Below are 26,641 nucleotides of genomic sequence, written 5' to 3'. Positions count from 1 at the left end.
AAGGAGCTCTAAAAGGTATGAGCAGCTGGTGTCGGCACAACACCGGCTCCACACATTCACAAGTGCTCATATTTGAAGTGCACAGCACATACAAACTATATATTTATCTCATTAAATTGCAGTCTTTGCAGTTTAATAATCTCACTGGGACATAATATGATTTTAAGTTGCATGCTGAATGTTTGACATTTTTAAGAGAATGTTATAGGAACCGATTCCAATACCAGTGTTAGTATCAGGACATCCCTAATATATTTATGCACTGCAAATTCATGTACTGTATATTATTAAAGATATATTTTTTAGGAAGTCATGGCCCCATCACAGAGCCTGGGAAAACATTCCAGGTTGACAACCTAGGACAAACAAATGTCTTTTTCAGTGCTGAGGTAAAAAGAGGCAGAGTGCCCTGAAAAACACTGACACCTGTGCCAGAAATTTAGGTTACAATGTTCAACAAAATGCAGGCTTGTTCTTGCCACAAGTACAAATGCAGTTGTGAAACAGAAAATGCTATGAACAGGTTTCCTTGGTTGTGTTTCAGTACAAAGCACTAGAAATCCTCAAAGAACAAGTTTTTTTTTCTCTTTCTGCTGCTAAGAACAATTTCAGCATCTATGTGGGTCGTATATGTAATTTGATGTGGTGAGATATTGAACTTATTTACATTTATGATTTTGGCAAACTCTTTCTTACCATAAGGAATTACATCTACTTATTGTACAAAGAGCCCTGCTGTAAGATTCAGAGGCAGCATAAGGATGGAACCCATTTGTAGGTTTGTCTCTTTAGGAAGTCCCTAACAATGAGAATTAATGGCTTCTGGATGCCTTTCGACTACCACTCAAAATGATATAGTCACAAGCATATTTTCCTCATGGTTGCTCAAGTTAATATAATTTATCAAGTTAATGTGCTCTATAAAATGCACTTGAAAAAGGATAAAACACAACAGTGAGTTGGGGGAGGGAGTGAGAGTGAGAGAGCATGCAATAATTGACTTGAACTGGCTCTTAAATGTAATAGTCACTCACTTAAAAGCCTGGCACAGCCTGTTCTGGTCCACCAACATATGTGCCATGTCATTCCCTCTTTCCTGTTTCTAAATACATTGCGCTTGTACAATTTAGAGTGGAGGGCCTCTTGTGTACATTTTTGCTTTAGTTTTCCTTGAGATGTGGTATCTTCAGGAAACAGGAAGCAACACAAGAAGTACAAGAAGCAAAAGTGTCATCGCATAGACTAGCCCTGCATCTGAAATTGCACACTGTCAGAGCATGTATTGTATGTACATGTACAGGGTTGGGAGGGTTACTTTTGAAATGTTTTCCACTACAGAATAAAATGTAATTTTTAACATATTACGTTAGATTACTCAAGGTCAGTAACGTATTCTAAATACTTTGGATTACTTCTTCAGCACTGGTAGATTTTTTTCATTTCTTTTGACTATAAAAACTCTAATATCATATGCAGTGTTGTTTCTAAAACAAGATAAATCAAATTGATCTTGTTTTAAGGATTTTTAGATATTTTTACAGGAAAACAATACAAAAATTATTATCAAGAATACGATTTTGCCCTAATATCAAAGGTCTTACTAGAATAAAAGAAATTACTAACGTGAATTTTCTTGATAAAAAAAAAAAAAAAAAATGATCGTGCCTGGTAACGTGCATGTAAAATGGCTAGAAATAGCATTGTACCTTAGTGTAAAGCTGACAATTTACACAAGGTTTATTTCTATTTCTTCTGCTCCAAACTTACTTCAAACTTACTTCTCTGTCTGCTCGTATGAATGTAACACATCATAAGAAAGTGTTTCACTGCTGTTCAAATGCACTTTGGATCGCATCATTTATATGTATAAATGTTTTCCATCTGAAAGGACTAAATATTAAATGAAACAAATGACAATAAAATGCAAAGTAATCTCTCCGGTAATCAAAATACTTTTTTAATGTAACTATTCTAAATACCAATGATTTAAACTGTAACTGTAGTGGAATACAGTTACTTATATTTTGTATTTTAAAAACGTAATCCCGTTACATGTATTCCGTTAATCCCCAACCCTGTACATGTAGTACTGTATTTGTAGGGTTAGTGGTACTCCAGGAATGGATTGAAAAACACTGGATTAGACAATACAACAAGTGGCTTTAAAAGTCAGTATATTGTTTATTCAGTATATTTATTTTGCAACTGAGTTTGTCAATCCATCCTGTTCTCACAGGATGCGTTCTTGCATTCTTTCTGAGCTATTTTTAATTGATGTTCTATGTACATTTGTGTAAGATTGATGCTTTCGAATTGTCTCACTGGTTTTCAGCATCATAAACACCACATTTTTAGGGCACTTTATAAGTTTAAAGTTGTTTACTTTTAAAATTGTGTTGATTTGCACTCTGTTGTGCTTCGTCAAGCTGTCAAGAACACGTCCTGTGTGACCAGCTCTCATTCTGTGGCTGCACTGCCTGTGAGATTTAAGGTACGCTGACTGCCATCTGCTGATGCCGCTCGTAAAAACACTAAATTAATTGCTCTTCAGCTGGACTTGCTCTGATTGTAGGAAAATATGTACTTATATTATGGAATTTATGTATGGTTTAGGTGGAATGATTGTGTTAATTTTTCAATTTTTTTTATGGAATTAATCACACAAAATTAACAGTTTTTTTGTTTTAACTTGCATGTTTTAACTTGCATAGTTTTGTAGAGTGTATGCACAACCTTGGTCAACACCACAAGATATAGGAGAAAGTGACAAAAAGATTATGAAAAAACTTTTAAAATTTTAGAAGCATATTTATTTTCCTATTTAATATGCACAATTACTGAGCTGTGTTTTATTATTAGCATATAGCTTTGTTTTTTCCCTATTGTCTGCGACCCTATCTGAACAGACCTGCTTTATTTTTGGGTCAAGACCCAACTGTTGAGAACCACTGGACTAGTTGAGATAGGATAAGAACAATCATTCAATTCTATAGCATAAGAAAGTACCATTAAAGCTATTTATCATTACGGATGGCCGACAAGGCCAGTCAGCATATCTGATACTTCAGAAATTCTAAAAGCGGAGAGGAAATAGATGCCTTCTGTTCACAGCTTGTCTACATTTGAGGTTCAGCAGGAAGCAACAGTAAGCGTGTGTATAGCCATGTGGTCTCGGAGAGGCTGAGGCCATGTGGGAAGCTGAAGTGTGTAAGATGAGGTCGATGTGCACACAGTCACTTGCTCAAGAGGTTTAGTCATAAATGTGGGCTTATCTATATCTGGAAAACATCAGGGGTGTATGATGACCACACTTGGCTTTGCCCAACAGGAGTGACATCACAGAAAACAAACAACCTTCCCACATCCCTGACCAAAATTGTACAAACCTAATTTGAATGCAGTTCGATTTTGTTAAGTTAGATTTTGATTTCGATTAATTTCAGTCTGATCACATAAATATGCTGTGACTTTGGGGACATTTTTGCAAAATTACATAACATGGTTTATAACATTGATCATGGCAGTTCCGAGGAGAAATGTTCACTGTGTGGCGCTAAAAGGCCGTTAAATGTTCTCCCAAACAGATGATGCTTTTAAAGTTAGTGCTCTATTGAGTTTTAAATCAACAAAATCTACCTCTCTACCCTAAACCTTAAAACTAACGCTAAATGATATTGTCATAGAAAGCAAATGTGAGATGAAAAACGCAATTACTGAAGCAAACATGTAATTTTTTGGGGCTTCTGACACTTTCAGCTCACGTGTCGACTTGTTTTGGACTTGTACCCCAATCCTTTGCATTGTGAGTACATTGCTCTATCAGTTGAGCAACTGCGCAATTTGATAGCACTTGAACAAGCTTGTAAATGTAGTTGCTTATGTACTTCAAACATAAGTCATGCACTATATTTAAAGTGTTTTCCTGTCATAATACAGAATTGCGTGAGGACCATGCTGGGAGGCCATCTAGACCAGCTTACAACCAGCTCGGACACCTGCAGACCAGTTAGACCAGCTTAAACTAGCAAAGGCTGATTTAAGCTGTTTATTTTCAGCAGAGATATCTTTCTGTTTCCTTCAAATTACATCTAAATTTCAGAGACAACACATAAAGTAGATGATTCATGCTCTCATAGTGTATGCAATTACATTTCAAAAGGGATGAACTGAAGAAATAATGTTGGTAATCAACATAAGATGAAGTAGAAGCATCAAGCATTAATGATGCTTCACGAATTATGTTTCTCAAGGATGAACTACCAAAACAATGCACCCAACACTCTCCTTCTCCCATGTCCTTCACTCAAGACTAAAATGAGAAACAGCCAGCAAGAGATGTTTAATCCCATCCAGTGCCATTATCATTGGTATAAGAAGTGCAAATATTCAGAGAAGCTTATAATCAAAGCAAAGAAGCAGCATACCAGCTTTTTCCATGTCTTCATCTTGCCCGAGCAGTGCTTTTGACAAATTCTCAGTAATCCCAGTTGGAATCCAGCTCCTTCTCTTCTCTTCTCTTCTCTTCTCTCCCATATCCCTCCTTTCCTCCTGTTCTCTCGCCCTCCCTCCCCCTTTAACCCAAAACAGTCAGAACAGCCTTTACCTTTAACCTTCAGCCAATGCAGTTATTCATCTTTTCATGCATTTCATGGTGAGCCTCTTTAGTAGGATTTTGTTAGTAAATGGCCTTCTTAGATTCAGGAATGTCAGCCAATTTGATTTCAGCCTGAAGTGTGTGTCTTGTTCATCATTTGTGTTGCATGTTGCAAGTATTAAAGACATTCTTCTCTGCATATCAATCACTTAAGCAGAGATTAGCATTTCATTTGAGAGCCATTACAGTAAAAAAAGTTAAACATATTCAATTATAGTCCATCACAACCAGGAGACAGCTGCTTTTTTAATGATCCATGAATAATAGATATTAATTGTATCAGTAAGCCTAGATACTCGTGTAGAGTAAATCATTAGTTCTTATGCACTAAGATGAGGTCATGTCTGCAGCTTTAGATAATACCTGCATTACTAGGTCCATAATCTGATACAGTATTTTCATCTGTTAGGTTTTTGTAGGGTGTGTTCTTTGTCAGTAGGAACTGAATGAAATTGTGAACAGGGTTTTGACAATTACAAACGAATCTTCTTATTCTCTAATGATGTCTCATGTGATTCTTCCTCATAAATCTGTTTTGTTGTTGATACGTTACAGCAGATACATTGCTGTATTTTTGCTAATGAGGGTTACTGTGATAATCAACTCTTATGAACTCTAGTGCCATTTCATCCTGTATAATAAGGGCTGTCACAGTTGTTTGTTTTCATTCGTCATGTCTGTCATTTATTGCTGCCGCAAATGAATTTCCAGTAAGTCAATATACAACGCCCAGTAGGGTTGCACGGTACACTGATGCTAATAAAGTACAGCATTACTGAAAATTTACAGCAGTAGTCTATGAAATCATAATTTTGCAAATGATAGTACCTGAGCCAGATGACAATATGCTAGGCACTAGGGCTGCACAATTATAGCAAAAATCATTATTGTCAATTATTGCATTTGATATTGTAATCGCGATTATTAATGTTGAATAAAATATTAAAATACCGTGATGTCACAAAGTAAGCAGCCGTGCGGTTCTTCAGAGTAGCAGATTTCAATGGTGGATATGAACTGCACTCCAGTTTCTTTTAAGCATCTTTTAAGCATTAAATATTGTAATAATGTTTGTTAATGTTAGGCCAAATAAAAATTATTTTAAATGGATATCTATGGCATAGAATAAATTAAATTATTGCTAAATTACTGCTTAAATTATTAGTCCACGTACAGTAAATAATATGACATATTCAACATTCAAACGTATTAACAGCCGATTTAAATTGACCAAGTTACTTATTGAGTTCAGTAAGCCCTTTAGTGGCGAGACAGGGGAACATTGATCCCGTTAGATCTTCAGTGGTGATATTGTTCATGTAAGATGATCATTAGATCATTTTTGGCCTCATTGGTTGCACTCTGGAAATTAAAAACAGTCATTTGCGATAGAAGTTTGTGCGATTCGTGAAAATGTTAAATCTACTAATACCATCTGCGTGGCAAATGGGTCTTATTAGAGCAGACGCGATAACAATGACGGTGATTCCTGAAATATGCTATTCATGCCATATCCTTTATGTTGGCTACACCTCCAAAACAAACTTAGAACAGTTAAGCTGAATTACTTTATTGCTATTTTGTACAAATCAAATTCACATTGGCCTACTTATTAACATGACAAAACAAAACTGTTATTATTTTTTATTTTATATATATATATATATATATATATATATATAAATTTTACACAGAAATCGAGCAACGCGACAAACTCTCCCATTACAATGATTGCTGTCACTCACTGCAGGTTAACACAGTTTGAGACCTGCATTTAGATGCGAGCTCAGTGATGCTCCGCACAAAGTTCTGCACTCTCGCGAATGCTCTCATTAAAAACAAAGCTGTCTAATCAGCATAATAAATCAATTATTTACACCGTGTCTATGCCTTCATTAGAACGGGAGCGTTTTAGTTGTGTCCTGTTGCTCATTTGCAGTATATTTAACATACGTTCAGAGCGAGTGGTGCAATATGCAATGAATCCAAAATAATTCCAAAGTGCTTTTCGCTCTTGTTATACAGATTCTTTTCGAGTGTCAGGTGATGTTTCTTCAGTATTAATTTTCGTGTGCCACCGCGAACAGAGGTGGAACATACAGCAACTGGGCATTCAGATGGTTTAAAACTTGTGCATTAGGATCAGTTGTCATTACTGATGGGACGGAGGACTATTTTAAGTGGCTCTGATTGGCCATTGCCGTTTCATTGCTCAACGGACATGTTAGTGATTGGTTAGAATACACAACCGCTGCATAAACATGTTGTAACTAGAAACGTCATGGTTACTTTCGTAACCTCCGTTCCCTGATGGAGGGAACAAGACGTTGTGTCGATATAGTGACACTAGGGGTCACTCTTGGGAGCCCCAAACACCTCTGCTTTTTTCCAATGAGAATTGGCGAGTGGAATTTGCATGCCACTCCCCCGGACATACGGGTATAAAAGGAGCTGGTATGCAACCACTCATTCAGGTTTTGTGCTGAGGAGCCGAGACCAGGTCCCGGCCATTTCAGCGGGTAGTTCAGCATTGTGGCAAGAGGGACACAACGTCTCGTTCCCTCCATCAGGGAACGGAGGTTACGAAAGTAACCATGACGTTCCCTATCTGTCACTCACTCGACATTGTGTCGATGTAGTGACACTAGGGGTCCCTATACAAAACGCCACAACTATCTGAACTGTGTTACGTGAACTGGCGGTGTGTGATGGGCAGACCCCTGTGTGCCTCGTAGCCAGTGCACCAGGCCGTCACGTAACCTCCCCCAACGCTCTTATGAGCGTCGAATGGTCCATCAGGACTGCCCAACTATAGGAACAGGCTAGACCAGCCGAGGCCTCTTTCTCTCTCTTTCCTCCACAAAAAGAGTGGAATTTGTTAACTGACTGGGAGCCATAAGTGTCTGTGTCGGGGGGTGTCCCTCCCAAGGGGAAGACACCATGGAGACCACACCCCACCCAAAGGGGGGGGGGTTTGAGTGGTATATGTCACATGGTCTTACCGAGTCTTGTCGGAAGTATGTCAAGTGGAGAGGTCCCATGGTAGGCCCTACCCGATTGGGAGGAGTTTCTACAGAGCATGGCGACCGGGGGCAGAGGGGCCTCTGCCCAAGGAAGACACAGTTTGCCGACAGGGAAACGATTTTGCAGAAGATATCACATGGGGTCGCCTTCGGGGAACCAGCACATGTGGAGCACCTACCTCAGTACAGGGGCTCATTAGTGCACGTACTGGGCCGGTCAGCGAGTTTCTCCGCAAACTCAACTGCAAGAGGGCTAAGGAGGAAAGTCATCCAGGGATCACAGTCTGTGAACACGAATGGAAGTCAAGAGCGCATGTCTTCACCTCAAGTGAGGGGAAAGGCGCTATGTGCAAGTGGTACACCCGGCCAGCTGTCCCAGAACTTACCTGTTCATGCCTGCCAATACACGGGACGAGACTGGCTCAACCCGGAGATTGTAGAACCTCGCAAAGGTGTTGGGTGTTGCCCAGCCTGCTGCTCTGCAGATGTCTGCCAAAGAGGCGCCACTGGACAGGGCCCAGGAGGCCGCCACACTCCTAGAAGAGTGGGCTCGTAACCCCGCAGGGGGAGGCACGTCCTGAGCCTGATATACCATCACGATGGCGTCAATGACCCAGTGGGCGATCCTCTGTTTGGAGACAGCGCTTCCTTTCTGCTGTCCACCAAAGCAGACAAAGAGCTGCTCGGAGCTACTAAGGCTCTGCGTGCAATCCAAATAGATGCGAAAAGCTCACACCGGACACAGCAACACCAAGGCTGGGTCTGCCTCCTCCTGGGGCAGCGCTTGCAGGTTCACCACCTGATCCCTAAAAGGGGTCATGGGAACCTTGGGCACATAGCCTGGTCGAGGTCTCAGGATCATGTGAGAGTAACCCGGACCGAACTCCAGGCTGACAGAGAATGCCTGCAGTTCCCCTACCCTTTTGATGGAAGTGAGCGCAGTCAGGAGGGCAGTCTTCAAAGAGAGTACCTTAAGCTCAGCTGACACCAAGGGCTCAATGGGAGCTCCCTGTAGACCCCGCAGGACTACAGAGAGGTCCCACGAGGGGACAAGGCGTGGTCTGGAGGGATTCAACCTCCTAGCACCTCTCAGGAACCTGATGATCAAGTCGTGCTTCCCCAAGTACTTACCATCTACTGCATCGTGATGAGCCGAAATAGCGGCTACATACACCTTCAAGGTGGAGGGGGACAGCCGCCCCTCCAGCCTCTCCTGCAGGAAGGAAAGCACCGATCCGACTGCACATCTCTGGGGGTCTTCCCGTCGGGAAGAACACCACTTAGTGAACAGATGCCACTTCAAGGCATACAGGCACCTCGTAGAGGGAGCCCTAGCCTGAGTGATCGTGTCTACCACCGCGGGTGGTAGGCCACTTAGGTCTTCCGCGTCCCATCCAGGGGCCAGACGTGGAGATTCTAGAAATCTGGTCATGGGTGCCAGATGGTGCCCGTCCCTGAGAAAGAAGGTCCTTCCTCAGGGGAATTTGTCGGAGGGGGGGGATCTGTCATGAGGAGCGTGAGGTCCGAGAACCATGTCTGGGTGGGCCAGTAGGTTGCTACTAGGATGAACTGATCCTCGTCCTCCCTGACCTTGCACAGGGTCTGTGCAAGTAGGCTCACTGGGGGAAATGCATATTTGCGTAGTCCAGGGGGCCAGCTGTGTGCCAGCGCATCTATACCGAGGGGTGCCTCAGTCAGGGCATACCAAAGCGGGCAGTAGGAGGATTCCCGGGAAGCAAACAGGTCTACCTATGCTCGACCGAATTGACTCCAAATCAGCTGGACCACCTGAGGGTGGAGTCTCCACTCTCCCCTGAGGGTAACCTGACGTGACAGCGCGTCCGCTGCAGTGTTGAGGTCGCCCAGGATGTGAGTGGCTCACAGCGACTTGAGGCACTGCTGACTCCAGAGGAGGAGACAGCGGGTGAATTGTGACATGCAACGGGAGCATAGACCACCTTGACGGTTGATGTATGCTACCGTCGCTGTGTTGTCTGTCCGGACCAACACGTGCTTGCCCTGGATCAACGGCCGGAACCTCCGCAGGGCGAGCAGTACTGCCAACAACTCTAGGCAGTTAATGTGCCAACGCAGCTGCGGGCCTGTCCAGGAGCCGGCGGCTGTGTGCCCATTGCATCCGGTGCCCCAGCCTGTCTTGGAGGCATCTGTTGTAACCATGACGTGCCTGGAGACCTGCTCTAGGGGAACCCCTGCCCGTAGAAATGCAAGGTCGGTCCAAGGGCTGAAAAGGCGGTGACAGATCAGCGGGATGGTCACACGATGTGTCCCGCAGTGCCATGCCCATCTCGGGACTCAAGTCTGAAGCCAGTGCTGAAGCAGTCTCAGATGCATCAACCCGAACGGTGTGGCCACCGCTGAGGATGCCATATGTCCCAGGAGCCTCTGAAAAAGTTTCAGTGGAACCGCTGTTCTCCGTCTGAACGCCTTCAGACAGTTCAGCACCGACTGTGCACTCTCGTTCGTGAGGCACGCTGTCATCGAGACTGAGTCCAACTCCAAACTGAGAAAAGAGATGCTCTGAACCGGGGAGAGCTTGCTCTTCTCCCAGTTGACACGAAGCCCCAGTTGGCTGAGGTGCCGGAGCATGAGGTCCCCGTGTGCGCACAGCAACTCTCGAGAGTGAGCTAGGATTAGCCAGTCGTCGAGATAGTTGAGGATGCGGACGCCCACTTCCCTTAGCGGGGCAAGGGCTGCCTCTGCGACCATCGTGAAGACATTTGGGGACAAGGACAGGCCGAAGGGGTGGACCTTGTACTGGTACGCCTGGCCTTCGAAGGCAAACCGCAGGAAGGGTCTGTGTCGAGGTAAGACCAAGACGGGGCAGTACGCATCCTTCAGGTCTACCGCCGCGAACCAATCTTGATGCCAGATGCTCGTTATAGTGCGTTTTTGCGTCAGCATCTTGGACAGGAGACTTTGCAAAGCCCGGTTCAGTACTCGCAGGTCCAGGATTGGTCGCAACCCACCACCTTTCTTCGGTACGATGAAGTAAGGGCTGTAGAACCCTTTCTTCATCTTGGCTTGGGGGACAGGCTCTATCTTGCCCTTGCGCAGAAGGGTAGTGGTCTCCGCACGCAAGGTAGCGGCGTTCTCACCCTTCACCGAGGTGAAGCGGACGCCGCTGAACGTGGGTGGACACCTGGCAAACTGAATCGCGTAGCCGAGTCGGACGGTCCGGGTCAGCCATCGCTGAAGATGTTGCCATGGTCATGTTCTCGCAATGAGGACATGACTCATCCACGATTTATGTCTCCGCATGGGCAGTGCTCAGACACGTAAGACAGCGATCGTCACCGTCAGAAGCAGAGAGATAACAACCGCAACCAGGAATAACACACAAATGGACAGGCATCTTTAAAAAGACGTTCCGTGTGTGCCGCTCTTTTTGTGAATGAAAATATACTCTTTTAGAATATACTCTCTTATTTTCGCTCTGCTGAAGCGCCCAGGGGCGTTCTCTGCACTCCACAGGTGCAGAGAGGGAGATGCCGCTGAAATGCACCGTAAATCCAGCAGTTTTGAGTGCACCTTTGGAGGGAAATTGAATTCAGTGCACTGAATACAACCGCTCAGCTCCGAAGAGAAAATCTGAATGAGTGGTTGCATACCAGCTCCTTTTATACCCGTATGTCCGGGGAAGTGGCATGCAGATTCCACTCGCCAATTCTCAATGGCCTTTTTTAAAAAAAGCAGAGGTATTTGGGGCTCCCAAGAGTGACCCCTTCACCCTACACCCTCTTCAGAGTTGTAACTTGACACCACGTCTTTTAAAAAGCGGCATGAGACACATGACAACTGTTAAAGACATCTGTCTAGTGCATGTTTTTATACAAAAATAATAAAAAACATCCCAGATGGGTCCCCTTTGGTGTTCAGAAATACAGTAGTTAGAAGGCCACACTAGGCCTCTTTGACCTGCTTTCTCTCTCTGAGTACAAACTGAGTGCCAGTGGGCAGGGCCAAGGGTGCAATGATTTAAAGTAGGCGTTGATGTTGTTGCTGTAGAAGCGGTCATGAATTAATAGGCCCTCAAATGACGTAAGGAAATCGTGAAAGTAGAGAACGAGGCATTTTTGCAGCTTGATTTCAGTAAATGCTTTTATTGCACTGGGGATTAAGTTTTGAGTTCGGAAATTTACAGTATGTTTTTATAATAGAATTATAGTAGATCAAAATAATATTAAGGAAAATTTTATTCCTCATGACATGACCCCTTTAAGGTATCAGTTTAGTATCTGAGGTACCAGAGGCTGGTATCATACCAAAGTCAAAATTTTGGAATTGATCCAACCCTAATTGCCCAGTAGTTTTAATATGTGAAGAAAAACAGCAGGGCATTAAACTTAATAAAATCAGCCCTGCACCTGTCCAAAATAATCCAGCGCTAGTGTGGTAAGTACATGGTTTTACTTCAAGATTTAAAAAAGGTTTTTTATCTGCCATCTGTTGGGACTTTATTGAAAAGAAATTTGCTCAGTGCTCAGCATAATTACAGTAATACTCCAGTGACCATGTTGAGTGTTCAATATGCCTGTGAGTTGCAGTATTAATGTATGTTGTTAATGTGAGTTTTTGGTATTACTGTGTAAGAAGCTATTTCTTCCTCATTTAACTTAAAAAAAAAAAATATATATATCTTGTTGGTGTAACCTAACATATTCAGGTTGATTCAGAATCAGAATCAGAATTGACTTTATTGCCAAGTAAGTTTTCACATACAAGGAATTTGCCTTGGTGTTTGATGCATACAATAACAATAAACAATAAACATAATAAGATAAATGATAAACTATATTTAAGACACAATATATAGAGAAAAAGTAAACCGACAGGTTATAATAAAGGAGTTGTGCAGTTGTACAAGATATGTGCAGTTGTGCAGGGATGTGCAAAACGTGAAGAATATGAACCATAGAATGTGCAAATGTTCACAGTTGTTCATAGTTCACAGAAGTCAATAATATATTCAGTCATATATTAACTCATATTTTTGACTTGAACAAATCCAGTTAATTTAGATGTTACCACATGAGGAACATTTTCTAGGTTACCTGACAAAACATGATTTACAGTATTATAAGCATTCAATGTTCCAGTGACAAGAATCCATTAAAAGCTAAAGTTTTCTCAAAATTTGGCCATGATTCCCTTGGGTCCCAAAAGAGCCCAAGAGCCCTTAAGATGAACCACACATGGCTAATTCTCTCTGCTACTGTAGAAGCAACGAGTTAATGAACCCATCAGAAGTCAAATGCATGAGTTCCTCGAATTCCTATCCAAATTTTATGTCTCTTTCTTATTAGGTGACCAGAGAGAACCTCTCCTGGGAACCAGGTCCCATTTGCTGTCCAGGAGATTGATTAGTTATTGATTATGCCACATTATAGAGATGGAAATGAAAACATACTGTATGTAAGAGGAAGATTATGGGCTGAATTTCCAGTTTGCTGATCTTTGTCTTCGTAACTGTTCAATCAGTATGGCAATATATTCAAGTTAATATACCATGACAACTGGTGTACCTGTGATTATGATTGGAAATGCTATATAAAGCAATAAGCATTCAATAGACTGCTGTGCAACCATCATTACATTCCCAGAGAACAAAGCCAGATTTTTTTTGTTTGTACTGTACAATGCTTGTAGGGTTTAATAGTCTGAAACCTGGACATTAGTCCATGACATGGTCCATATGTGTAATATTGTGTGTAGTATTGAAAATATACTCACTATCACAAGAGATCTCTTTCATATATAAGAGGAACAAATGAGTGGGGTGTAGTGAAGATAACCTTGGTATTTAACTAATCTTCTTCAGTCTTGCTACAGCACCGTAGCAGCATTAGTAATAAAAGATAACTTGGATGAAGAAAAAAAATCTGATAATGGTATTGAAGAAAATATAAACCTAAACGGGGCAATATTCATCTAGCATTTGAACATTTAATGGTTGCAGAAGTTATTATGATCACATTTGTTGTCATGGGTACCAACCCATACATGATAGAGCCACTTAGCTTTTCTCTATCTCAGCTCAAATAGATGAATTCTAGTCATAACTATTCAAACGTAGAATCTATGACCAACCTATTCCATACTAGGGCCTGCATAACTATACATTTTTCTAGTTGTCTAGAAAAGTAGTCAACTAGTTGGCAAGTTGATGTTTACCTTATATACACTCACTGAGTACAATTCCCCAGTACAAGGAGGCACAATATATAGTCTTGGCCATCAGTGAAGACATCAACAGCTGATCAACAAGTGGGAGTGGCTCACAAACTACTTTTAAGTTTGCCAAATATTCAGATGAAGTAAAAAATAACCAACAGATAGTACACTTAAAACAACAGCAACAACAACAAAAATCACACACGCACGCACGCACGCACACACACACATGTTGGTGCAGCTATTATTATGAGGACTCTCCATAGACATGATTTTTATACTGTACAAACTATAGATTCTATCCCCTAACCCTAACCCTACCCCTAAAACTACCCCTCACAAAAAAAAAAAAAACAAACAAAAAAAAAAAAATACTTACCATCTACTGCATTGTGATGTGCCGAAATAGCGGCTACATACACCTTCAAGGTGGAGGGGGACAGCCACCCCTCCAGCCTCTCCTGCAGGAAGGAAAGCACCGATCTGACTGTGCATCTCCGGGGGCTCTTCGCATCAGGAAGAACACCACTTAACGAACAGACGCCACTTCAAGTCATACAGACGCCTCATAGAGGGAGCCCTAGCCTGAGTGATCGTGTCTACCACCACGGGTTGTAGGCCACTTAGGTCTTCCATGTCCCGTTCAAGGGCCAGACGTGGAGATTCCAGAGGTCTGGTCACGGGTGCCAGATGGTGCCCGTCCCTGAGAAAGATGACCCTTCCTCAGGGGAATTTGCCAGGGGGGGGCTGTCGTGAAGAGCGTGAGGTCCAAGAACCACGTCTGGGTGGGCCAGTGTGGTGCTACTAGGATGACCTGCTCCTTGTCCTCCCTGACCTTGCACAGGGTCTGTGCAATTAGACTCAATGGGGGAAATGCATATTTGCGTAGTCCCGGGGGCCAGCTGTGTGCCAGCGGGTCTATACCAAGGGGTGCCTCGGTCAGGGCATACCATAGCGGGCAGTTGGAGGATTCCCGGGAAGCAAACAGGTCTACCTGCGCTTGACCAATTCAACTCCAAATCAGCTGGACCACCTAGGGGTGGATTCTCCAGTCTCCCCTGAGCATAACCTGTCGTGACAGCGCATCCGCTGCGGTGTTGAGGTCGCCCGGGATGTGAGTGGCTCGCAGCGACTTGAGGCGCTGCTGACTCCAGAGGAGGAGACGGCGGGCGAGTTGTGACATGCAACGGGAGCATAGGGCACCTTGGCAGTTGATGTACGCTACCGTCGCCGTGTTGTCCATCCGGACCAACACCTGCTTGCCCTGGATCAACAGTCGGAGCCTCCACAGGGCAAGCAGTGCTGCCAGCAACTCGAGGCAGTTGATGTGCCAACGTAGTCCAGTCCAAGAGCCGGCGGCTGCGTGCCCGTTGCATACGGTGCCCCAGCCCGTCTTGGAAGCGTCTGTCGTAACCACGACGCACCTGGAGACCTGCTTTAGGGGAACCCCTGCCCGTAGAAACGCTAGGTCGGTCCAAGGGCTGAGGAAGCAGCGACAGATCAGCATGACGACCATGCGATGTGTCCCGTGGCGCCATGCCCATTTCAGGACTCGAGTCTGAAGCCAGTGCTGAAGCAGTCTCATATGCATTAACCCGAGTGGTGTGGCCACCGCTAAGGATGCCATATGCCCCAGGAGCCTCTGAAAAAGTTTAAGTGGGACCGCTGTTTTCCATCTGAATGCCTTCAGACAGTTCAGCACCGACTTTGCGCGCTTGTTCGATCGAAACTGAGTCCAACTCCAAACCAAGAAAAGAGACGCTCTGAACCGGGGAGAGCTTGCTCTTTTCCCAGTTGACCTGAAGCCCCAGCCAGCTGAGGTGCGTGAGCACCAGGACCCTGTGCGCACACAACACATCCCGATAGTGAGCTAGGATCAGCCAGTCGTCGAGATAGTTGAGGATGCAGACTCCCACTTCCCTTTGCGGGGCAAGGGCTGACTCTGCGACCTTCGTGAATGATGCCGGATGCTCGCTAGAATGCGTTTTTGCATCAGCATCTTGAACAGGAGTCTGTGCAAAGCCTGGTTCAGTACTAGCAGGTCCAAGATTGGCAGCAACACACCGCCTTTCTTCGGGATGATGAAGTAGGGGCTGTAAGACCCTTTCTTCATCTTGGCCGGAGGGACAGACTCTATCACACACTTCCGCAGAAGGGTAGCAATCTCCGCACGCAGAGTAGCGGCGTTCTCGCCTTTCACCGAAGTGAAGAGGACGCCGTTGAACCTGGGCGGGCGCCTGGCGAACTGAATCACATAGTCAAGTCGGACGGTCCTGATCAACCACTGCGACAGGTTGGGGAGCGTGAGCCATGCCCCCAAGCTCCGAGCGAGGGGGACCAAGGGGACAATCGCGTCGGATGTACCGGCGGGTGGGGCCTCACGACGGGGTGGAGCAGGAGGCGCCACGTCGAGGGGGCTGGAGCCCCGACTTCATGGCCATGCTGAGTCTGGGAGCATCGAAGCACTTACCTGGCTCCAGATACCCACCATAGGGCCGGTCATGGAGGGGGTGGAGGAAAGTCGTCCCCACAGTCCGTCAGAACCGGCCTGGCGTGGGCATGTTTGTGCCACAGCTGGGTGCGCAGGGGCCGCCCCTGGAGCGCCATATCTGCCATAAAGGAACGGTAGCCGGTGGTCATGATAACGACGGCCGTGAGCACCGGATTTGTGACCCAGGGAATGAGGAAACAGCACATTTGGATGTGGTCTTGGGTGGAGACTGAGGTGTGAGTTGAATGTGAGTGACATTAAACGTTTAGCTGCACTTTGAGCCCTTGTTCGCCATCTCCATTTCTTTTTGGTTCAGTGTTGTGGCCGCGCATGATGACATTTTCATTGGCTGCTTATCATATGAATTCAGATTTGAGTTGTGGAGCATCATACACTATGAGAATTCCTCTATAGTCGGCTGTAAAATATCAAATATGTTAATCTCCTATGCCCTGACTTCGTACATGCACAAACCGTTATGTGGGACTCTGTTCTCACATAGCATCACAACTTTTTTGAACTTTTCAGGTAATGTTACAACTTCTCATTCAGAGAAATAGACAGTGCTAATTTTCTGGAAAAGGCTGTATGTGTGAAAGCGACTTGATAAAGCCAATATGAAACTAGCAAAACAATAGGAAGTCTGAAAAGTACTGAAACGAATGTGAATTTTTAGAGCTCTACAGCAACAAGGCAAATCCTGTCAAATATCAAGTGTGCTTATCTTCATGCTTAACTTCATGAATCGTAAATCTTGTCTAACCACAGTCAGTGTCTCTGTTATGCACCATGGATATTGTAATTCTTCGTCCCTCTTGAGAATGTTTTCAGTGTGTAATTTTGCCCACGGAGGGAAAGCACTGAACAAAGCTCCAGCACCATTAAGCATTGAGGGGATGCCACTCCGTATTCATCTCTATATATCAAAGAGAAACATCTTTAAACCTCAGCTGTTGGGTAGCTTTGTTAATATGGTTACATGCAGAGTATAGCTCTCAAAGAGCCACATATATTGGCGCTCTTGTGAAGACCTGAGGTGGGTGTTGGGTCTGTGGTTGGAAGATAAGGTGAAAGAATGGTCTTCCCTGCAAATAAGTCAGTTAACAAGCCTTCTAAAAGGCACTATCTCAGTCATTACTCATGGCACATTAGTGATTTCTCTGTCCCCACCTGCCATTCTTTTCTAGCTATGCCTACTTTACTTATTGACCACTGCACTGGCTTCATTAGATGGGTCTGATACGATACAGTCTTCTCAGAAGTGATCTAAATGACAACTTTCAACTGGCAACAAGTGATATCATGGATTTTTAAATGGAATGGATCACACTGACGGAAAGGATAGACTGTAACAAGACAAAGGAGGAGAAGCACAATGAGATGAGTGGGGGAGATGTTTTGCACTTCTTCATTATCATTTACATTTATCGTCTTTCATTGCATCTTTGTCGCCATCCCTATCTTTTTAGCCACGGCTTATAACTGTTTGGCAGATAAATCAACCCAATCTCTCGTAGAACACAATATCATTCATACTTGGAGCTAACCAGTTGGCTAAATTATAAGATCAACACACTCTCATGACAAAACATCACTAGGCAAATTTTTGCCTGCACCACCAAAATCACCACAGGTCCATATTTTAAATGTCACACTCTTATGCTGTATTTAACAAATTTTGAAGCATTTCATTTCTTTACCCAAGGCTAAATTTTAAAATTAAATGATCCGAAATTTCTGTAATCATTAATTCATTGCTTTATCATAAAATAGTTGTTTTGTTGGCTTTGAACAGATCTAAATATAAGTCTTTATTTAACGATCAGCATTCCCATCCACTGAAATAGTTAGATCCTGATTCCATTTAACATGAAAAAAAAAAAATAAAAAAAAATTGCTGCCTCAAGAAGCATTACAAGGACTTTGACGTCAGTGATGTCAAGCACGACTGGCTCCTGCGTCTTGTGACCGATTGTGACATTCTATCATTCCAAGACTTTAAATTAAATGAGTCATTGGAAATGCTTTTATAGTGCTTTTTGTGTGTGTGTGTGTGTGTCATTTTTTAGAATACATTTTTCTGACTGTATTTTTATCTGCATGTTACATGTATGTCTTCTACATTGTTGTTTAGGCGTAGGGGTGAGGTTTGGTGCTCAAAAATATAATATGTAAATATGTAACAAAAATTATTTAACTAAATGTACCTGTCTGTTACATGTTTTATATTGTTTCTAAGTGGTTAGGTTTAGCAATGGGGTTGGGTTAGGTGCTCAAAAATATCAAAAACAGTAAGTAAGGTAACGTACAGAAGCCCGTTTTGTCCATGGTTTATCACTCTTTTTCTGTCTTGTTTTCTCATGATCATGACTTCATTTTCTTGTGATCTTGACATAACAAATGTTGTTTTCTCATAATCGTGCCTTAATTTTCTTGTGTTGCGTAATTTCGACTTACAGTTATCGCAAGAAAACACCTTTGCGCACCTGAAGCACCTCATAACGTCACAGGCAAAGCATCTTGCAAAGCATCTTCATCTTCAGTTTAACGCAACTGTAGGCTTCTCTAGGTCAAGAAGATGGATTTTATCTCAGTTTTAACTAGTGAATCACAAACCTGCTGTCCTGCATATCTCAGTCATCATCCACTATCCATGGAGTAGTATTGGGAAAATGTAGCTTTCTGAAGCAATGGGACTTTCATTACAAACGTATTGAAATTGGGTTCGTTGATCAAAGCTTCTGTACACGGTTCTATTTACTGCCATCTGGTATTAAAAAAAAAAAAAAATTAAGCGCAACTAGTTAGCCACTGTGGCTGACAACGTTTTGAAGCAATAAAATGTTTTATTAATGCAATTATATCGTTTTCGTTTTTGTTAACTAAATTAAGTGTTTATAAATAAAGTAACCAAGTGAAGGCTCAAAGGCTTCACATATAAGTTAAGAAGTCACTGTGTTCTGTTAAGAAATAAAAACAATGTCTTAGAGTAAATTAATAACTAATTATTGTGATCTCGAGAAAACAAATTTTGTTATGTTGAGATCAAGAAAATTAAGTTGTGATCACGAGAAAACAAGACAGAAAAAAGTAACAAACCATGGACAAAACAGGCTTCCGTAGTAATGTATTTCTTAATTTAATAAAAGATATTGCAGTTAAACGTGATAATATCCAAAGTTTGCCAACCATGTGACGGAATTGTCAGAACTGAGGAGTGACGTTCTATCCTTTGCGGTTCCATGGTGCTGGACAAAACGTTGCTACGGTGATGCTTCGCTTATGAGACTGCCCCGCACTTTTACTCATTAACCAATGAGAAAAATCAACCAACCAACAAAATTTAAAATCAGTACAAATCAGCCCCTGTTCAGTTTTCAGATTTTCCTATGACTAACACCTAAACCTAACCCCAACCCTAAATTTAACCAGAATTAAAATGTTTGATCTGTCAAGATTTCATTTCTGATTACTGTTATCTGAACAAGCTCGTCTTTAGAATATACTTCACCACCGGTGCCACAACGTATTTTGAAGTGGGGAGGCAGCAAACTGGGCTGGTTGTGACATCATCACAACATCATTCCACAACCAATATGGACAATTTATACCAGACCAGCTTCAAGATTGTCAAAATCACAGTGACTGACTAGTTATTTATCTACATTCACAGTTCAAATGTTGACGTAATCTAACTAAAGAGATTCAAATTTGCTTTTGCGCCACCGGCACAGAGAGAGACTGGCATACACTTGTCACTGTATTCACACTTCACACATACCTTTGATGAGACAGCTGCCTTTGGTTTTGGATATTACTGGAACACTGTTGGTTCAACTGCATGTTCTTGTGTATCGTTCCCTCTTTTTATGTGTCTATAAAATTATTTGACAGTCTTTTATTGTTTGTGTCTGCATTCAACAACTTAAGCACAATATGTCCTGTTTTTTTTTACCGTTTTTAAAGCAGCATTTGCATTAGACATTGTGTGACTTGAAGATTTAAGGGTTATTTCCTCATCCCCAATAGGATAAAAAGCAATATTTGTTCATTATCCTACTTTGTCTAATGCTGCTGACTTTATGACTGATCTTTGATATCAATCTTGTCTTTCTGTGGATTAAGACAAATTTCCTTCTTGAAAGAAGAATAACACGAAACCAACATTATAAGCTTGATAACATCGTGCAAACAGTAAATGGTTATTCTACGACTAACATATAAGTCATATCATGCAAGTTATAACTACTTCCATAAACATCTGGACTTGTGTATAACGGAACATCTCCTTATGGTTCAACACGTGTGCCTAACCCTAACACTGAATGGCAGTGACAACTAGCCAGCGTGCCCTCATAAACTTTCATTTATTTCTTGCTTTATTTCTTGTATTATTCATGTTCCAGGGCGTTTGTAGATCAGTGGTTATGGACCGATTAGACGTCTTCATATTGTCACTTTTCTTAGTGCAAAGGGCAAAATGGCATGTTTACCTATTTAAAGGAATATCAGATGCTAAAACTACATCAAATTATAGTCCTTACAAGGAATATACTTTAATGTCTGTTGTTGTTTATGCTTGAGGACTTGCTATTGGCTGTTGTCATTGCATAATTAATGAGGTACGTCTGTGCAGGTTTTGGGGACTGTTTTGGGGTGTTATTAATTAACAGTTATTATGGGTTATAGTTATGTTTTAAGATCCGTTTAATGTTAATTATGTCATTTTATGTTATTACATGGGTTTATTTTTTTAGTTACCTTGGGTGAGATTAGTGTTCCTTTGCTTCATGTGATAGTATCACACCTAACTCATTGGTATTTGTGAAGCTGTTTTGAAGCTCTGAATCAAGTGAATCTTTTGCTTTATAAAACAATTTGCTGTTCTGAAGCATTTGACACATCTCACGCTGGTGACACCTTCTGGCAAAATCACGTGCCTTGATCAATTTGACAAACGCTTTGAAAGCGTTGGTTTGAAACAGTTAATTGTAAAAGTATTTAAGTTTAAGAAGCATGTTTGGAAAACAAATATCACTAATTTAAGATAACTAAAATCTGATCTATTTATTGCTCGAGAGACATCAGTTTGATCTTTGTTGTCTATCAAGAACAGGAAACCAATGATTCTAGGTAGTCATTTGGCTAGTAGACATTTCTGTTCAGTCAATTCCCACGCTATACTACTTCTAGTGTGTGCGCGCGAAGTATGCATATTTTTATGTTCAGTTGAGGACTAGGCTAAAAGGTTCTGTGCTTCCCAGAATGTAAACAGCAATATGAACAAAAATGGTCTTGAACAAAATATACTGTAAAATTCCATTAATAAACCTCTCCATTGTTTACTGTCAAACCTCTTCAATCTCGCAGTCCCTCCTTAATTACTCACATTTGTGCTCCTTCTGGAGTCTGGCAGAAATGTCCCCTAGCTCCCCTCATTTGGGAAACTTTCATAACAAGCAAGAATCATGAAAGTCCATTTTTTTCCTGGCAGGTGTGCTCATATGCTAAATTCAAAATCCAGCAACACAGCAAGCTTGATGCTGTTCTTTTAATGGTGGGTGCTTGTGTAACATTCAGTCAAAATAACCTCAAATGACACTGTGTACTAATGTCCACAGGTCTTCTCTCAAAAACCATAAATCTCTGCCACTCTCAGAAGGACCTCCTGTCTATATGGAACTCATAATTGCCCAGCTTGGGACCCTCACTGCTACAAGATATTCAGCCATAAGGACCAACATACAGAGGACAGCAGTTGACTTGGAGGGCCATGTTTATGGAAACCGTGTACACAATATATATAAATAACATTTATGATAACATACAGTACCCAATGCTAAATATCATCTTTATGCTAACAATGCAATTAGTTATTGTTGTGCATCCTCTGTTTCACTGGCACTGTCTGTTTTTGACTCTGTTTAGTCATGTTTGCATCAACTCAATCTGGTTCTAAATGCAGACAAAACAAAATTAAGGATTTTCTAAAATTCCAAGATTTCAGATATAAATCTTTATGTGGTGTCTGCAGAGTTTCTACTAGGGATGTTATAAAATATCGATATATCGATTATTGATCGGCATGTTATTTTATAGATATATTATTGAGGCACCGATATATAAAAATTTGCCGACATTTAAATTAGAAGCCTAATTAGCGTGCTTTCCAATTCACTCAATTGGCCTTCTGTTTAATAGTGTGGCATAATAGTGTTGGGATATAACATTTACTGAAGCCAGATCACGGGTAGGAAAAGCACCGGTATCACACACAGAGGACGTGCAGCAGAAGGCAGTCCTAAGTTATGAAGGTTTTTGTACAGCAAAAAATTAACAAAGTGATACTGATGAGTTAGTAGGTTAGTTTATGAAATTGATGTAACTGCGCAAACTGAACGATTAGAAATGGCGACGTTTATTTTGCAATATTTATTTTTATTTCTCTGTATGTAGCTTTGAATAGGTCTTTCATTCAAGCTGTCAAACCTCAAAATGACATACATGTAACTGAAAATGCCTTGTGTAGGCTATATATGAAAGATACATATGAACAATATGGAATATTGACTAAATTGAAAGGACATTTTCGTCTAAAGACTAAAACTATAATTAAAAAAAAAAAAAAAAAAAACTAAAAAAGAATAACATTGCTTTAAGGTAACAATTGCACATTTTAACAATTACCACTTTTTACAGTGTAGGACATGGCGTAGGCCAGACTTGAACCTGCATCCCCAGGAGCATCTTATGTTTCACAAGCATTTGTGTTTGAGCTGATTAATGGCTCTCACTTAAAAGGATTTTTTAGAAGAAATTATTTCAGCTGAGTGCTGGGCTAAAGCTTTGTCTGGGAAATGTGCCCACAAACTTTACTACAAAATGTTTTTTTTTTTTTTTTTTTTTTTTTTTCAGATAATCTTAAAAATGAGCTTCATGTGGTAACATCTAAATTAACTGGTTTTATTCAAGTCAAAATTATTATTCAACATGACTAAATCAACGTGACTACATTTGGGTACACTAATAAAAGTAATTTTAGGATTAGATCAATTAGAAATGGGGCGGGTTTACGATTTCTGAGACCCCAAGCAACCAACCAACCCAGGACCCCATTTCGAAAGATTTTGCTAAAAAAATGACAAAATTTATTTTAAATCATAATTTTAAATTCTTCTATTCAAATGTAGCCAAGTACATTCAAAATGTTTAATGAAATACAAATCTAGTTAAAGATAATTAATGCATGTTTTTCAGTTTTTCCACAATACAGTGATAAAAAAGCAATATTTACCTACATATATGTTTACAAAACAATTTGTGTGTGTGTGTGTGTGTGTGTGTGTGTGTGAACAGGGTGTGCAAAACACTACTTCACTCAGTAACATTTTGAAATTCAGTTGTTACAGTATATATTAATATTCTATCCCAACAATTATTTATTGTTGTCCAGATTGTTATTATAATATGATTCAGTATTATTATTATTACTTTGATGATTTGTTGATTACAATAGTAATATAGTTCTTTATTATTTACTTTCACCTGGAGCTTATATTCTAATGCTGCAGTGTATTGTTCATCATGTTGCAAAAGGCTGTATTTTATGTAGGCAAAGCATCATAGGCAACATTCATTACAGTATTGTAGCAGTAGACATACAAGCCATGGCGACCCCTCAGCACACTAGAGCATAAGAAAAAAACAAAAACATAAACAACATTGCCGTTTATCAAGCTCTGAAACTTTGCTTGGTGCAGAATAATCTGGAAGAATGTTAAAAATTGTAACAGTCACCTCTTTGCAGCCTGATCTTGTTCAGAACGTTAAATCTTTGTGACACCTGCGCTAAAAACAGTCTAGACGCAGCGCAACGAATGAAACAGAACGCAGGTGTCTCGACATGCGTTTTTGAAAACTGAAGTTATTTTTAACTTGACACAGTATCTAAAAATGTGCCGGTCCTACATGAGACACTGAAGAAACAGCGAGACGCGGTACAGCAGTCAAGGACGTTCATCCAGCACGTGTTTACATAGAAAAATAATGGAAAAACAGAGAAGAAGCATGCAAAAACACGTTCAGTGTGAATGGCCCCTCATCCGTTTGCACGTATCTGTATGAGTGAGTGTGTGTGGGTGAAACAAGTTCGGAAGGCCTGTATATTTTTTAATAAATTACAAACCCAAGCCCAAAGTCCTACTGAGCCGAACCCAGCAGCTTCGTGAACCGCTCTGAGACCGCAGACAACAGCGTATTTGTGTGTGTACCCAGAACAACATGTCACCCCGGTTTTGCAGAGATTTCCTACTCGGGCCGGGGGACCCCCAACATCTGGGACCCCACGCAATTGCGTTTTTTGAGTGGTGTTTAAAACCGCTACTGATTAGAAACACAGTATATCCTTAAGGTAACAAATGCAAATTACCACTTTATACAATGAACACAAAAGTTGTTTTCATGTCTATTAATAAGCAATTTAACAGAGCATTTGGCTGGAATAAGCCACATTATACAAATAAGGAATGGTTTAAATTTGTTATGTCTATATACAGTAGGCAGCTTAACATCTCCTGGCTAAGATACTGTATGACTCTTTAAGAACTTAATTTTGAGATGTAATACACTGAAATAAAAGGAAAAATGTGACACAGGATTACATAGAACACTTATAAATAAATAAATAAATAAATAAATAAACAAGAATGCATGCTGGGCACAACAAGGAGGTCAACTCAATTCAACAGCTTTCAATAAAGCAACAGTTAAACCATCACACCTACACACACAAAGTGTTCCAATTTATAAATGCAGCTCAGAGTAAGCACAGAAAAGTGCTTTTCTTAAATGGCTGTAGGTCTCTTAAGACTCCAAACCCAGTTCACATTTGCTGCTCATCAGGCTGGAATAGGGCTCTTCTCCACACAGACCTATCTGTAGACTCATCTCTCTTTCATCTGAATTGAAAAGAGCATAGGCAATAGCAGCAAGAGAGAGGGGTCTCCAACAATCTACTGTGCACTCGCTGTACCATGGCACATCCATGGTATGATGGAACTGAAACATTTTAAAGTGCAAAAATGAAGTTTGCACTGGCAGGGAATTTAATAAGTAGTTTAAGTTTAGAAGAGGACCACATCACGGACCCCTACCAGGCAACGGCCCCATATAAGAGCGTGTGCAAAAAATGACCTGGGAAAAGGCGGAGCTATGAATTTCTCATCAACAAAACCACTGGCAAGATTGAGAGTGTTTGAGAGATAGAGGGCTGACTGACCTTTATCTACACAATGAGGCAGAAATAGCACTTCACTGTAAAGAAAGACAATATTTCTTTTTTTCACTGTGGTAAATTGGACATACAGTATATAACTGGCCCCAGGAGGCCCATTTAAATATCCAAGACATATTATTATAAAAGTGTGGAACTCCAAACGTCACCTCACTTGGCAGACCTTGTGTGCATTTGCTTGCATAATAGGACTTCAACCTCTCTAAAATTCAACCCCGCTTTTTGGGATATCAACCAGTGGTGATTGTTTTTAGACTGCACGGGGAGCACACCTTCCCCTAAAATTTCATAAATAATGCTGCAAAGATTGAAAGCCTGAATGCCTGGCTATTTGATGATTGGCCGAGCTCTAAAATGGGCGGACTTTGCAACAAACAACCAAGAACTGAAATAGTGATATACATGACTAAAAGAGTTTGACATTTAAAAACACTGCTTGTAACACATTTAGTTTTGTGTTCATTATCTTGTCTCTTGCCTGTTGCCATTTGTAAACATTGACCCCGTTTACATGCACTTAAGTAAACGGTTTATTTCAGGTTTTTTGCTGAAAGCGGCATTCTGAAATGCCATGTAAACGAGAGCCCGGGTTTCCTTACGCCATTTAAGGGATTAAGAGAAAGCGGCGTAACACACCTAGGTTTCTCCTGGAGAACGTGGCTTATCCGGCCATGTAAACACATAAGCAGCATTCTCACAGGTTTTTGAAGAGTGCACATGTGCGTGAACAGACCGGGGTAACACACATCATCGGATGGAACTGAACAAGAAGTAAACAAAGCAGAAAGACTGCAACATTTCCAAGAGTACAGTAGGGAAAGCACATACACAATAAACTATACTAATTTATAAACACCAGTGTAAATTATCGACTATCCCTTACCTCCGCGTATATGCCCTTGTACATTGGGAGAATGTTTTGGCCAGCTTTTAGAAGCAACATAACAGACACCTAAACAAATTTTTTTACACATTTGACAAGTGACATC

The 26,641-nt window shown here is 41.5% G+C and overlaps 2 protein-coding genes across 6 annotated transcripts in view; one reads left to right on the top strand and one right to left on the bottom strand.

Moving 5' to 3' along the window:
- Nucleotides 1-26,641, bottom strand: part of LOC127412679 (leucine-rich repeat and immunoglobulin-like domain-containing nogo receptor-interacting protein 2) — a 522,983-nt gene that overhangs the window by 24,444 nt on the left and 471,898 nt on the right. The window contains exon 1 of one of the 4 annotated variants that reach the window (XM_051649248.1): nt 4,425-4,467. The exons of the other annotated variants lie outside the window; for them this stretch is intronic. Coding sequence (XP_051505208.1) covers nt 4,425-4,445 — 21 coding nt within the window. The 5' untranslated portion in view covers nt 4,446-4,467. Of the gene's footprint in view, nt 1-4,424; nt 4,468-26,641 lie in introns of those variants that run through there. 4 annotated transcript variants of the gene reach the window in all.
- LOC127412684 (uncharacterized) overlaps nt 1-26,641 on the top strand; it is a 189,629-nt gene that overhangs the window by 102,879 nt on the left and 60,109 nt on the right. The gene's annotated exons all lie outside the window — the stretch shown is intronic.

The sequence above is a fragment of the Myxocyprinus asiaticus genome, chromosome 22 (genome assembly GCF_019703515.2).
Source record: "Myxocyprinus asiaticus isolate MX2 ecotype Aquarium Trade chromosome 22, UBuf_Myxa_2, whole genome shotgun sequence".
Lineage (NCBI taxonomy): Eukaryota > Metazoa > Chordata > Actinopteri > Cypriniformes > Catostomidae > Myxocyprinus > Myxocyprinus asiaticus.
The sequence above is the reverse complement of the archived record's forward strand: the minus strand, read 5'-3'. Positions and strand labels throughout refer to the sequence as shown.